This window comes from Rhincodon typus, chromosome 13 (assembly GCF_021869965.1).
Source record: "Rhincodon typus isolate 14 chromosome 13, sRhiTyp1.1, whole genome shotgun sequence".
Lineage (NCBI taxonomy): Eukaryota > Metazoa > Chordata > Chondrichthyes > Orectolobiformes > Rhincodontidae > Rhincodon > Rhincodon typus.
Genome location: NC_063344.1, coordinates 9,856,948 through 9,872,482, shown reverse-complemented (window position 1 = coordinate 9,872,482; position 15,535 = coordinate 9,856,948). Strand labels below are relative to the sequence as shown.

Here is a 15,535-nt window from a genome sequence, read left to right as displayed (position 1 = left end):
CTGTGGAGGAGAAAACAGAGTTAAAGTTTCAGGTCCGGTGACCCTTCTTCAGAACAGGAAGTTCTGAGGAAGGGTCACCGGACCCAAAACATTAACTCTGTTTTTACCTTCACAGATGCTGCCAGACCTGCTGAGCTTTTCCAGCAACTTTGTTTTTGTTCCTGATTTACAGCATCCGCAGTTCTTTTGGTTTTTAATTTTTATGTGCGCTTTGTTTATGTATGTGTGTGCGTGTATGTGTGCAAATATTTGTGCACATGTGCATTGTTGTTGTGTGCATATCTGCACACTCATATTGCATATTTGTTGGGCATTTTGCGTCCGTGTATGTGAATTTGAGTGCAGCTCCTTCCAGAGCTTGGAGTTATTACCAAAGCCTTATTAGAACGGAAGGCAGGTCTTTTACATCTTGGTTAAGTTTCCAGTGGAAACTTATCAAGATGCTTGGCACAATAGTGGTAAATCTAGCTTCAGAGTATGTGATTATTTTATTTTAGCTTCTTTTTCCCATTTGGAAAAGCCAGGAATTCTGATTATTTTCCAAAAGGAATTCATGGCACCAACTGTACGGTTCTTTACTGTCCAGAAAAGGTAATTCCGTTGGAAAGTTACTTACTGAATGTTGTATCAGATAATGGTTCTGAAGGGATTCATGTTCATGTTACATTGGCTCCACCAATTCCTCTGATGTCACATAGTCTGTAGGTGGAGACAAAGTTTTTTTTTCCTTTGTGGGATGAGGGTGTCACTGGCTAGGCAGCATTTATTGCCCAGAAGGCAGTTAAGAATCACATATAGGCCAGATGAGGTCAGAATGGCAGTTTCCTTCCCTAAAGGACATTAGTGAATCAGATGAGTTTTTCCCAACAATCAATAATGGATTCACGGTCATCTTAAGACTCTTAATTCCAAATATTTATTGAATTCAAATTCCACCATCTGCCGTGGCAGGATTTGAACCCAGGTGCCCAGAACGTTGTCTGGGTCTCTGGATTAACAGTCCAGCAATAATACCACTAGGCCATCGCCTCCCCCATAAGATCCACTGGAGATCCACTGTAGGGGGCAGATGTAACTGTACAAGCTCCCGAAAATCCTGTTAATTATGCCTGATAAAATGTGGCTGTATTTATTGCTATATTTCTTATTGCTCTCAGACCAATGCCTCTTCTGTAGTCACTCTGCAGTGGTTTATCCTCTGTCATTAATCACTCAATGGTTCACAGACTAAGCAAAGACAAAAGAGTAAAATAAAACAAAGAACTGCAGATGGCATAACTGAAACAAAAGCAGCAATTGCTGGAGAAACTCAGCAGACCTGCAGCATCTGTGGAGAGAAAGCAGAGTTAACGTTCTGATATGAAATGTTAACTCTGCTTTCCCTCCACAGATGCTGCCAGACCTGCTGAGTTTCTCAAGCAATTTCTGTTAAAGACAAAAGAGGATTAATTGGGAGCAGCAAATGGCCTCACACCAGCCTTACCAAGTACCACATACTAGGAGGGTGGCAAATGCCACAAGATGCCATCCAGGATGATAACCACACTGACCAGGATGAGGTTATGCTGCCACTCCATTTATCTGCAGACGTTTAGAGTCCTTATTAATTGTTCTGCGTCCCTGTGCAGTGTCCTGATAGCTCTTAAATTGTTGTCTGAACCTGATTTGATTTATTGTAGTCACATGTACCCAAGTACAGTGAAAAGCTTTGTTTTGTTAGCAGTTTAGGCAGATCATTATAAACAAGGGTGCTTAGGCAGAGCGAGGCGTACAAGGTTACAACTGCACAGAATGTTCACAAAGCAAGATCAACAACTACTTGAAGTTAGACAGTTCCATTCAGCAGTCTAATAATGGCAGCTGTTCTTGAACCTGTTGATGCGTGTGTTCAAGCTTCTGTATCTTCTGAACAGTCTATGGGTGAACTCGAGGCTCTGTCAGTCACACTTTTGTCTCAGAATCTGAAGGTTCAAGTCCCACTCCACATAGTGTTGGCTTTTCTAAGGGGAAACTAAGTGTTCCCATCTGGGTTGATAGTATGTGCAGTTAAATGAAACTTGATTTGCGGGACTAATTGCAAATAATACATATGAAGTTACTATGTTCTTTTTAAATATCAACCTGTTTAGATGACTTATAACACACATTCAAAAATCTTCGAATCCTGAAGTTGGACTTGAACCTGGACATTTGAAGAAGGGGTAATACCACTGGGCTGTGAGAACCTGGTGTACCACTAAACACATATCTAGACCGAAAGAACTGCGGATGCTGTAAATCAGGAAAAAAAGCAAAGTTAACTTTTCGGGTCTGGTGACCCTTCCTCAGAACTGTTTCAGTGCTGCACTGCCTTTCTCTTGAGACGTTAGTCAGAAGCCCAATTTCCGGCCTCCAGTGGGTGTGAAAAGAGCCTATTAAATGCATATGAAGACGAGTAGGGAACTTCTCCCAGTTTTCTTGATCAATATTTATCCCTCAAACAGCATCACTGGTGTAACTTTGAATGTCACAACCAGCTATCTATGCTGGTCATTCAATTATTGGGAAATTCTTTTGCAACTGTCAATAAATAACCCATTACTTGCTCTTCCATTTAAAATTATTGTTAGTGAAATGAATTCGATGACACAGATCTTTGGAATAAGATGCCTTTGTATCTGGCCCAGGTAGCTGCTCAGAGAGGGAATCATGTAATTCAACAATGCCCCAATTATACAGAGGGATTGGTTATATTTGCTTTCAGAATTACAATGGTGAGAAAAGAAAGTCACACCTTTAACTTTTACAATTATCACTTGCAAGGCATCAGGATGAGGCATCTTTGCAACACTCTGCTTAGCAATGAGATATAATTATGAGATGTAACAATATTGAGCAATTAACGTGCATTCCCTGTAACCAGACTGGTAAAGCTGCCTTGCAATTAGAATTGCCAACTGCACGTACTTGCTTCTAATTAACCTGATCAGACGTACATCTGGAGCAGGTGGAACTTGCACATGGGCCTCTAACCTCAGATGGGGAACGAACCACTGTTTCACAAGAGCCCCTAAACAGAATGGGAGCGCCACCAGCAACTGTGATAGGATTTGAACCTACACACCCAGAGTATTGTGTTTGGATAACTAGAGGAGTGGCATTACACCACCATCTTTCGTGACCTAAAGGCACTCCCTCAGACCAACTGCATACATTACAGGTTTCAACATTCACCTGGTTTAGCAGCCTTTTTTCCCATCTTATAACGTGGAGACTGAAACATTCAAGGGAAAAAACAGTCATAGAAATGCACAGCATGGAAACAGACCTTTTGGTCCAACTTGTCCATGCCGACCATCCTGACTCATTCTGGTCCCATTTGTCAGCATTTGGCCCATATCCCTCTCAACCCTTCCTATTCATGTACCTAAGCGGATGCCTTTTAAATGTTGTAATTGTACCAGTCTCCACCACTTCCTCTGGCAGCTCGTTCCATACACGCACCACCCTCTACATGAAAAAGTTGCCCCTTAGGTCCCTTTTATATCTTTCCCCTCTCACCTTAAATCTATACCCTCCAGTTTTAGACTCCCCTACCCTGGGGAAAAGACCTTGGCTACTCACTGTATCCATGCCCCTGTGCTCCTATGTTTTATCTACTTGGTTGTTCACAATAGTGTCCAGATTACTTTACTGTTCCTGGAGAGTCCAGGACAATCCTGGATGCTTGGCCACTGTCTGCTGTGTATGAACCGTTGAGAGGGTATCAAACCAACTCTTGCACTTTGACATGGGAGCTGTGATATCAGGCTGAAGTTCAAGGAATGGGACCTCGTCCATTTATTTGGCCTGTCTAGATACAACTTGACAGAACACCAGAATAGAAACAGAGAAAATAGGAGCAGGAGTAGACCACTCAACTCTTTGAGCCTGCTATGCCATTCAAAATGATCATGGCTGATCATCCAATCTGTACCCGGTTCCTGCTTTGTCACCATACCCTTTGATCCCTTTAGCCTTGAGAACTATATCTAACTCCTTCTTGACAACATTTCAATATTTTGGGCTCAACCGTTCACTGTGGGTGAAGAAATTTCTCTGCATCTCAGTTCTAAATGGCCTACCATGTATCCTTAAACTATGACCCCTGGTTCTGGACTCCCCATTCAAGAGGAACAGAAGGAGGTCACATAGCAGTTGGCTCAGTGGTTAGCACTTCTGCCTCACAGCGCCAAGGACCTGGGTTTGATTCTACCTTTGGGCAACTGTCTGTGTGGAATTTGCACATTGTATGCATTGGTTTCCTCCCACAGTCCAAAGATGTGCAGGTTAGGTGGATTGGTCATGCTAGATTGCCTCTAGTGTCCAGGGATGTGTAGGCTAAGCTGATTAGCCATGGGAAATGCAGGGTTACAGGGATATAGTAGGGTGTGGGTCTGGGTAAGATGCTCTTCAGAAGGTTGGTGTAGACTCAATGGGCCGAATGGCCTGCTTCAACACTGTAGGAGTCTGTGATTCTAAGCTGCTCAAGCCTGTTCCTACATTTAATCAGACTATGCCTGATTTGTGACTCCATTTGGTGTAGGTCTTTATTCCACATCCTTCATGCTGTTCACCTATAGCAACAACAACTGACGTTGTTGTAGCAGCTTCATCATGGTGAAATGTCCCTCGATGCTTTGTGGAAACATAGTGAGAGAAAGGTTGACACTGAACCACATAATGAGACGTAAAAATGGATGACGAAAAGTTTGAGGTGTTAAGGTGTGTTTTGATGGAGAATGCTAGAAATGTATAAAGCTTTAGGAAGGGGCATTCCAGGGTTTAGGGGCTAGGCAGCTGCCAATACCACAACAGTTAAAATAGAGAATTCACAAAGAGGCTAGAATTAGTTGAGCACCAATATCTTGGAGGGGACCAGATCTGATGTCGATAGATATTCAGAGTAGCAAGGGAGGTGAACAATTGAGAGAAATGTTTGGTGGGTATACACCCTGTTGGTATCTTTCTTTACTCATTCATGGGATGAGGGCATTGCTGGCTAGGCAGCATTTATTGTCCATCCCTAATTGCCCAGAGGGCAGTTAAGAGTCAATCACATTGCTGTTGGTCTGGAGTCACATGTAGGCCAGACTAGGTAAGGATAGCAGTTTCCTTCCCCAAAGGACATCAGTAAACCAGATGGGTTTTTCCCAACAATTGACAATGGATTCATGGTTATTATTTGACTCTTAATTCCAAATATTTATTGAATTCAAATTCTACCATCACGGGATTCGAACGCAGGTCCCCAGAACATTATCTGGGTCTCTGGGTTAACAGTCCAGCGATAATACCACTAGGCCATCCAGGAGAGGAGGTAAAGTGGCGATGAGATTTGGAACCCAGAAGTCCCGCCATTGGCACCTGTGGCCTCTATGGCCCTTGAACAATTGGCCTGGGTGAAACACCAGGGCTGGGATATCTCTATTAATGTATCACTGAATCCAAAGCCCATCCAACCCCACAGGGAGTGGAAAAGATACAATTTTGGGCTCATGTGTAGTGTGCTCAATGAAACATTTTGCTTCCATTCTGCTGTTTGTAAAGATGGGGAGTGGTTGGTTCCATAGATCTCGATCCATTTTTTCATGGGCTGAGGAGCGATGGAAGATTGGGCAGTGGCACCAGTCATAGCCCTTTGAGGTGGAGAGTGTTGAGTGTATAGGAGGCCTCATGAGGCTCACCTGGGCCAGCTGGCACGAAGCTACCTTCAGAAACCGTCCCCTGCTTGCTGCTCAGTTGGAGGGTGGGTGGGATGAAGATCCCTATCAACACAGAAATGCAGCAGGTTAATGGCTCAGTGTCCTCTACCCAAGGGGACCCTCCTTTGTGATGATCGCTTAGAAGTGGGGAATGTGTCACCCCCTCCATTTCTGAAAGTTCTGCCAGTCCCACCTTCAAGTCCATCGGGACCATTGGGCTTGAGTAGGAGTTTGGGTGGGTCTGGGTAAAATGTTTCCTTAACCGAAATGTTCACTTACAATGGGCAGGACGAAACTATCCATATAAATACACAACTGGAGCTTTAGTGTCCGGTGCAGAGATTGTGGGGTTGGCGCAGAGCAGATTGTGGTCAGGGGAGATGGATGGAAGCTTTGCGATGATTGGAGTTACTATGCTCCCCGCTGGCATCATGGGGAGTGTTCCTGTTCCTCTTACTGTAAGTCAATGTAAAAGCTTCTGGTCCTGAGCCTGGCTCCTGCCCAATTCCCCTGGTGCCCTCGACATCACACTTACCTGAAGCATCTTAGAGTTAAAATTGCAACCAGATCTGAACAGGGTCCAGGGAGTCTTGCCTGTTAAATATTAATGAGGCCCTCAGCTGCATGGGACAGACTACCATGTTTGAGATCATAAATAGACCAATTAAAAGGGCAACAGACAAAAATGGCAAGGACCTGACTGCTATTTTAACCAACTGGAAGAATGGTGCCAGGAATGAGAAACTTCATTTCTGAGGATAGTTTGAAGAAATTGAGGATAATCGAAGAGGCTGGAGAGAAGAAGGCATAGAGGAGATTTGATGGAGGATTTCAAAATCATGAGTGGGCTGGACAGAGCCGATAGGAACACAGGAGAAGCAAAGAAAACCCAGAGGGCATAGATTTAAAGTGATCTGCAAGCAAAGCAAGGGCAATATGTGAAAAACTTTTTTCATGTGGCGACTAGTTAGAATATGGAATGCACTGCCTGGAAATGTGTGAGGGACAGTTCAATGGGAGGCATTCAGGAAAGCATTGGATGATTGTTTGGATAGCAATGGTGCACAGGTATATGGGGAATAGACAGGGGATTGGCACTGGGCATTACAACTGCTGTAGGCATGGTGGGCTGAATGGCCTCCTACTGCATCATGGCAATTCTGTGAACCAGCTGTTGACTCCATTCCTACCATGTTGGAAAGGTTAAAATCAGGCCTAAAGGGCACGCAGTAAAAAGCACACGCTTTAAGGTATTGAAGCCTTTTCAGATGAGGTGACAATACATGTCTCCATTCAAAATGAGACCTAACCACCAATTCATGAGAGAGTGTTGAGAATTTATTTCCTTTTAAAAACCTGCGCACAATGTCATGATAAAGCCCTTTTCTTGTTCAGCAAGCTCACTAGTTCAAACACAAATCCTTTGGCTCTGTTGTGTTGTCTGTGAATTTAGGCAAAGGCATTCATTGCTCTTTGTGAATGATCAGAGGCACAGAAAGGGTTACAAGGTGCAATTTCCCAAACAGCCTGACAACTTCGAAGAAGAAGAAAGTCTTGTTGGACCAGTACTGAAATAGAATAGCAGTCAGAAGGAAGGAAAGGGTCCAATGTGAACAATTTGGCAACTTGCAGATTGTAGTGTGATATTCTCAGTTAGATACTGAGTAACCAGATTCATGCCTCAGTAAAAGGTGAGCCTGTTCTGGAACATCAGTAAATGAAACTGAATCATTGAGAAGTGAGGTCAACGAAGTGTCTCCATTCACTCACGTTCCCAAACTGCCACGCTGACGTTGATTCAAGCAGAGTGGAACATTTCCAGACTCCACACAGGAGAGATAATCAGGCAGATTTGATGCTGAAGACATTTACAGACAGCACTTTATGTTCAAAGGTGCAGGTTATAAGGAACACCCTGGGAGAGGTAGAGCGATAGAAATATTTAAGCAGGGAATTCCAGACTTTAGGATCCGAAACTGCAGCTGCTGATGGTAGAACAATGGAAGGTAAGAATGTGGAATACTCCAGAATTGGATAGATTTCCCAGAGACACAAATCTTGCCCATAAGGAAATTAAATTTCTTTTTGATATTTATCTGTCCTTTATCAGTCCAGGTTTCACCTGCCAGGAGATTTCAGCTGACCGGGGAGCTGCTCCCACGCTCATGTGACAGGCTAATATTCCCAGCCTGTGTCTGATTATAATCCCAACCTCTGTGTGGCTCATATTCCAACCTGCATATACAAGTGTAAAGCAAGACCGAGCTGCCTTTCTAAAAAAAAACATCTATTCGTGGGAAGTGGGCGTTGTTGGCTGGGCAACATTTATTGCTGATCCCTAGTTGCCCTTAGGGAGGTGGAAGTGAGCTTCCTTCTTGAACTGCTGCACTATGTTGGGTTTACCTACCCCCACAATGCCATTTGCGAGAGAATTCCAACACTCTGGCCCTTCCCGCAAACATCCTGCTCCATTGTTCAACTTCACCTCCTGATAGTACCACCAGCAACGTGTCTTCCACCCAGCATTCCTTCGATTCATTGCTCCCCGCTCTGTGGGGGATCTTTGGAGTGTGTGTACAGCAGCAACCTCTGGAACCACACAGGAACCTGAGTAGGCCGTTCAGCCCCTTGAGCCTGTTCCACCATTCAATGAGGTCATGGCTGATCTGTGGCCTAACTCCATATACCTGCTTTTGGCCCATATCCCATAAAAACTTTGCTGAAAAAAATACATATCTATCTTGGATTTAAAATTGACAACTGATCCAGCATCCACTGCCATTTGTGGAAGGGAGTTCCAAACCTCTACCACCCTTTATGTATAGAAGTGCTTTCTAACATCTCTCCTGAATGGTCTGGCCCTAATTCTCAGACTATACCTCTAATTCTAGAGTATCCAACTGGTGGAAACAGTTTCTCTTTGCCTACCCTGTCTTTTCGTGTTATTATCTTGAAGACATTGATCATATCACTGCTTACCCTTCTAAATTCTAGAGAAAACAGACTTAATTTGTATAATCTCTATTCATAACTTAACCCCTGAACTCCAGGTATCATTCTTGTAAACCTCCATTGTGCTCCTTCCAAGGACAATATATCCAGAAGCCAATATTGATCCATGTCAGCATGCAGCCGCACAGGCCAGAGGGACTGTTGCTTCCATCCAATTCAACAGACTTTCATGGTCAACTGAGCTGGCCAACTAGTACAAACCTTAAATCATTTTGTGCTGTCCTTGAGCCTAGTAATTGGGCGACATGATGGCTTACAGTGCCAGGTACCCAGGTTCGATTCCTATGTGTGTGGAGTTTGCACATTCTCCCTGTGTCTGCGTGGGTTTCCGTCGGGTGCTCCAGTTTCCTCCCACAGTCCAAGGATATGTAGGTTAGGGTGGATTGGCCATGCTAAATTGCTTCATAGTGTCCAGGAATGTGCAGGCTAGGTGGGTTAGCCATGAGAAATACTGGGATATGATGGGGTTCCATGTGGGATATTTCTCGGAGTGTTGGTGAGACACAATGGGCCAAATAGCTTTTTTCAACACTGTAGGGATTCTATCTGAGAAGCAAACTCAGTGCATGGTGCCCATTTCAGGTTCAAAAATGGGCCTATAAATAAGTCCTACTTCCTCATAATTTCAGCCTTTGAATATCCATTCCAATTGGTTTTGAGGTAGCCATTCCAAACTTTGCAGCACTGAGGCCATCTACAGTTCTTGTGGTTGGGGAAACAGAGAAATTTGATTCTTGATATCGGTTGGAATTGCTGGTTGTGGTTTCCACCATCAGACATTGTTTTGCAAAGAAAAACATCTCAAAACTGGAAGAAGTCTCATGGGTGATTCTCGTGGTGTTTCCGTTTAAACAGGGCCAATGCCTGAAGGGTGGGAACAAGCAGTGTCACCTGAGGGAGAAATATACTTCACCAACCACAAAACCAAGACAACCTCCTGGCTCGACCCAAGATTGGATCAACGCAGCAGTAAGAACCAATAAAACTACTAGCTGACCCCCTCCCCCCAACCCCATGACACATTCCTGTACATGCGTACAGCTTTGCTGGGAACTTGAACCATTCAGATTCCTAGTTAGGTGAGAGGTGACTGACTGTTCCAGTTCCTGACCTGGATTAGCCAATTTCTGCAACACTCTGTAAGGCGATTCGGGATTAATGATAAAGTCCAGTCTTGGTTCAGAGCTTACTTTGCGTTAACATCCCTGACAATGCCGCTTAGACTTGGAGGGCACATTAACATTAATATATGCCCTACCCTCTCCAATGTGGATTTGCTCAAATTTGAGCTGAATTCCAGACAGCTGAGTGACCTGGGCTTGTATCCACTCATGGCTGAACTGAAAAGTGGCCAATTGCCCTAGATTTTTTGGGTATTTGAACCAATAATCCCCTTCCATCCCGTCTATTGGATTTGAACCCAAGGTTCCAAGGTGAAATGACAGTTCCTTACCTAGTGCACGCCCGTGCAATATGGTCCCCATTCATAACTATTACAATTTCCTTGTTGTTTAATTTCAAATGTCCAGCCAACCAATTCCTCCTTGTATGAGCCAAAGTATTCCAATATCTACCAAGTTAAAATATTTATTGCTTTGTGCTAGCTTTCAGGCTAGAAATTTGCAATCAGGCAAAAGGATCTGACTAATGTTACAATAAAAGTGTTGGGACTACTCTTCAAAGGATCTTCTGCAGAATGGTCATCAACTTTCTCAATGTGGTCAAGGCAGACTTTTATTGATTTCATGGGGTGCCTCATTGCTTCTGTATTGTTGAGTTTTGTGCTTTCAAATCAAACATCAGAGAACAGCTTTACAGTAGATTTTCTGTGTGTCAGCTACGTCCAAAGAAGGTGTATGTCACAAATGCTGCTCAGCTTTCTGTTCATTATCAATGTTATAAATCTCGTCATTGTGTTTCTATCTTTCCCTAGCCTTGTGCGTCCCCGCCTGCATAATCTCTTCCTAACCTAAAACTGTCGGAGAACTTTGTGCTCCTCAACTCATCACCCGACTATTGACAGCCAGGTCTTCAGCCATTTAGATCCCAAACTCTGGAATACCCCTGACCAACCTCTCTTGCTCCCCATCTCAGCTCTTTAACCAAGCTTTTGGTCATCTGACCTAATATCTCCTCCTTGATTCTGTGCCAGTTCTCATCTGATTACACCTTGAGAACTATATAACTGTAATTTGCTTTTATCAGTGTGTTAAGGCATTGCACATATGAACAAATATATAATGGACGATTGTATTAATATAGCCTATGTGACACTATCGTAGTCAAAATTACCCCTGTTCTTCACCTTAAGCCACAGCTTCTTTTATAGTAGTGCTCTGTTTATGTGGTGTTTTCTGGTACAGGGATCTATCCCCTACCCCATTGGCCTAAGTCAATGCACATTATGTTTATCTGTACAGGAAATCATCCTTATGTCCATTGAACTAATTCTATACACTTTGTACTCTATCCATTGCTAAGACAGAAAGTCAAAGCTTTCCACCCTGCAATTATCAGGAGCCAAGAAACCAGAAATGGAACGCCAATTGAGATAACAGGAGAAACATGTCCTGATTGGTTAGGCCATCATTGGTATGGAGATACAGCATGAACAGTATTCTTTTCAATCTTTGTTCTTAAACCAGGGAGGTAGAGTCTGATTAGTCAGTATGTTGCCGTGGGAATACAGCAAAGATTGGCAATGTCCAGGACCCCTTTCTAAATGAAAAAGATACAATGTGTGTACCAATTCCTTTTCTCAACATAAAACGGGGTCCTGCATGTTAATGTGTGAATGTTTCTAGCATTTGCAAATGCATTACACTGCAACCCCAATGGATAATCTTACACTGGTTTCTGGTACAGTTCTTAGCATGGTCCGATTGTTTAGTAAATGTAGTCCAAAGCAGAATCATACCTATTGTTGGTCATGTGGTTTGCAAGCATGAGTTGGTTGAGCATGATGGACAGTCTGCCTATTGTGCATAGTCAATGGGACTTGCTGTTTGATACGTTCAGCTAGTCACCTACATATCTGCCATCACACAGGCGCTAAAACTCATATATCACATTATTCATTTGTGTGGCAGACAAAGTGTGTTTCTGGCTTGGCAGTAGCCTCTTTTTTGGTGGAAGAAACCATTTGTCGGTTTATTGCAAAGAAGGGTACCTTTTCACCTGTTCAAATGTTTTGAGACTTCTCCTGGCTAATCTAAGGTAGACTGGGCACTGTTCAGGCCCAAAGAAAGTGGCATGGGTGCTATTCTCTGCTGACAGGATGCTGCCTTCAATCCATAAAGATGAATAATGTGATATATGAGTTGCTGTGCCAGTGTGATACCATACATGTAGCCCATTCACTGGTGGACCATATCAAGCACATATCATTGACCATTCGCAGCAGGCAACGTGCCAATCATGGCCAACCAGCTTGTGCTTGCAAGTGTCAGAACATCATGCCCAAATTAGATGTGATTCTACAATTGCATATATTTGCTAAAAACACTGGCCTGTGCTGAGAATTCCTCAAGAAACCAATTGATCAGTTTGCCTTGCAGTGGGGTGCATGTAGCAGTGGCTACGAATCTGAATGCCGTGTTTTATTAAATGAATTTGGATGCCCCTTGCAACTTTTTCATTTTGAAAGGGGTCATGGAGATTGCCAATTTCTGCTACACTCCCATGGCAACACACGGACCAATCAGAGTCAACCTGCCTGGTTGGAGAACTAAGATTGACAGTTAACTGTTCTTGCTGCATCTCCATGTCAACAATAAGCCAACCAATCAACACCTTCTTCTCATGCTGGAGGAATTAGTGTCACTTTTTTCTTGCCTCTTAGTCCTGATGAATACAAGATGAATAGCTTTGACTTTGTGTCTCTTTTGTAGCAATTCTGTATTACCAAGCAATTACTTTATTGTGTACTCTATTGTACGTGCCTTCATGCAGCTTGTCCATTGGTATTGTCCCATGGCTTTAGCCCTTTGAAACTGTCGTTTCCATGAGATGGGTCAGGTTTGTGGTTTTCAGTTTTAACATCGGGATGGTTCTACCTACTTAGTATCTAGTGAAAACTCACATCTGAACAACACTTATCGAACAAACGGAATGTTAGGGAAGTGCATTTCTTTTCCTTTAGTAATCATTTGCTCTATTTTACAGCAGCCTAGTTCTATGAATCTAGCAATCTGACTGATTTAGTATCACCCTAGTGCACTGAAAATGCTTAATGAAGCATGTGCACATGACCCTACAAAGAAAAAGAAATACTTGCCAATTATACAGCATCTTTCATAACCACTGGACATCTCAAAGCACTCTACAACTATTTCTGAAGGACAATCACTTATAATGCAAGAAATGTATCAACCAGTTGATGCATAGGAAGCTCCCACTAAAAGCAATGTGACAATATCCAGATGATCTGTTTCTTTGCTGAATGCTGCTTGAGGGTTAAAATTATCAAGGACACCAGGAATAACCCTCCTGCTCAATGCGACAATGCAATGGCACCATTTTGCACAAAGGTTTTTTTTGTCTAACTTCTCTTTTGAACGGGGGTATGTTTGACACTGCAATACACAACAAGAGCAGGTCATAAGGTAGGAATCCTTCAGCAAGTAACTCACCTCCTGGCTCCTCAAAGTCTGTTCACCATAACAAGGCACAGGTCAGGAGTGTGATGGAATATTCCCCAGTTGTCTGGATGGGTGCAGCTCCAACAACATTCAAGAAGCTTGACACCATCCAGGACAAAGCAGACCCCTAGACTGGCATCACATCCACTAACTTCATTACTCACTCCATTCATTCACACAGTGGCAGCAGTTTGGAAGACGAACTGCAGGAACTTACCAAGTCTTCTTATTTGTTTTGATTTGACTTATCATTGTCACATGTACCAAGATACAGTGAAAAGTATTGCTTTGTGTGCTATCCAGGCAAATCATACCTTGCGTAAGCACATCAGGGTACAAGAGCAGAGTACAGAATGTAGTCACAGAGAAGGTACAGAGAAAGATCAACTCTAATATGTGAGAGGTCTGTTCATTAGTTTGGTAACACCGGGGAAGAAGCTGTTCTTGAATCTGTTGGTATGTGTTTTCGCACTTTTGTATCTTCTGCCCAATGGAAGAGAGTACAACCGGGGTGGGAGGTGTCTTTGATGATGTTGGCTGCTTTCCTGAGGCAGTGGAAAGTGTAGATGGAGTCAGTGGAAGGAAGGCTGGTTTGTGTGATGGACTGGGCTGTGTTCACAACTCTCTGTAATTTCTTCCGATCTTGGGCAGAGCAGTTGCCATACCAAGCTTTCTATGGCGCATCTACAAAAATTGGCACGAGTCACTGTGGACATGCCGAATTTCCTTAGCCTTCTGAGGAAGTAGAGGCATTGGTGTGCCTTCTTGACTGTAGTGTTGACATGGATAGACCAGGATCCACAGTATGTTCCAAATCTGTGACTTCTGCTACCAGGAAGGACAAAGCCAGCAGAAAAATGGGAACACCTCCACCTGCAATTTCTCCTCCAAGCCACTCGCCACCCTGATTTGGAACTGTAATGTTGTTCCTTCACTGTCACTGGGTCAAAATCCTGGGACTCATTCCCTAAGTGTCCCTGTACCCCAAGGATTGCAGCGGTTCATAAAGGCAGCCCATCATCATTTATCCAGGGGGTTAAGGGTGGACTAGGCAGTGACATTTGCATCTCATGAATGACAGTGAGGATAATCTCTCAGTACAAAAGCGAAGCCTTGACTTTTGTGCTCAAGTCCCACTGTTGTATTTCAGAAGCAAGAGCAGCTGGCATCTTGCTACCTAGCTCTCCCTGCCAAAACCACTTTCAGTTTAGGATGCAAACTAGATTGTGTGATATTACCTAGAATCCAGGTTAAAGTCAGATAACATTATACGACCTCGGGATGTGAATACCAGGCTACTGAAGCATTCCTTAAACTCAGTTACACACACTGGTCTCTTTTCATAAAGCCAGCTTTCTCAAAGCCAGACATGTTGAATCAAGTTGATCACAATCTGAGCATAACTTAGCATGAAATTAAATATTTGGCATCAAAGATGACCAAATATTGAATTTCCAGCCCAGCAGTTTTTTCCTTCGGTTTTGAATCTGGGTGGGGAGTGTGTGAGGATAACTGTGTGTTAGCAGCAGGTTTCACAAGGTTAGTGGGTACAGGATCCAGCTCACCAAGTGGAAGCCAATTTCATAAGAGGCTGGTCTCCTTTGTTCAAGAAAAGTCCTTTGTGACAAGAAAGCTGGATAAAGTGAAAGCCTGACAGGAGAAACAAACAAATCATTTGCTGAAAGCCCGATTAATGCACTTCCAAACCCAGGGCCAAACTGAATGCACATTTACATTAGACATTTCATCACTGCTAATGCTTCACAGGTTAACAGATCGAAGGGTGCACACTGTTAAATCCAAGCGTGCTCTGATCTTCTCATGAGTTGCATTTTTTTCCCCTTCTCTCTTTCAACTAACTGAAACAAGAAGCTCATTGTTGGCACAGTGAGCAGGCTAACTCCTGCATGTCGTGACTGAGTCAGAAAAGTGCTGGAAGCTGGTGCCAAGCATGTGTTTTCAATCAGGCAGCTAGTGCATGGCACCTGATGTTGACATCCCCCCGGGGGGAGCAATCCCTGCGGCACCTTTGAGTCTGATGGGAGGGAGACACCTGAAACACCACCCCCAGCAACGGTGAACATGAAGTGGGTCAGGGGTGCACATGCAGGGGGAGACTAGAGCACTTGGCCCCTTGACTGAAGACAGGTTTTACAGTAT

At 43.6% G+C, this 15,535-nt stretch overlaps 1 protein-coding gene across 1 annotated transcript in view; it reads left to right on the top strand.

Moving 5' to 3' along the window:
• Positions 1–7,707: 7,707 nt before the first annotated feature.
• Positions 7,708–15,535, top strand: part of wwtr1 (WW domain containing transcription regulator 1) — a 31,052-nt gene continuing 23,224 nt past the window's right edge. The window contains exon 1 of the mRNA XM_048604587.1: positions 7,708–7,729. Coding sequence (XP_048460544.1) covers positions 7,723–7,729 — 7 coding nt within the window. The 5' untranslated portion in view covers positions 7,708–7,722. The remainder of the gene's footprint in view (positions 7,730–15,535) is intronic.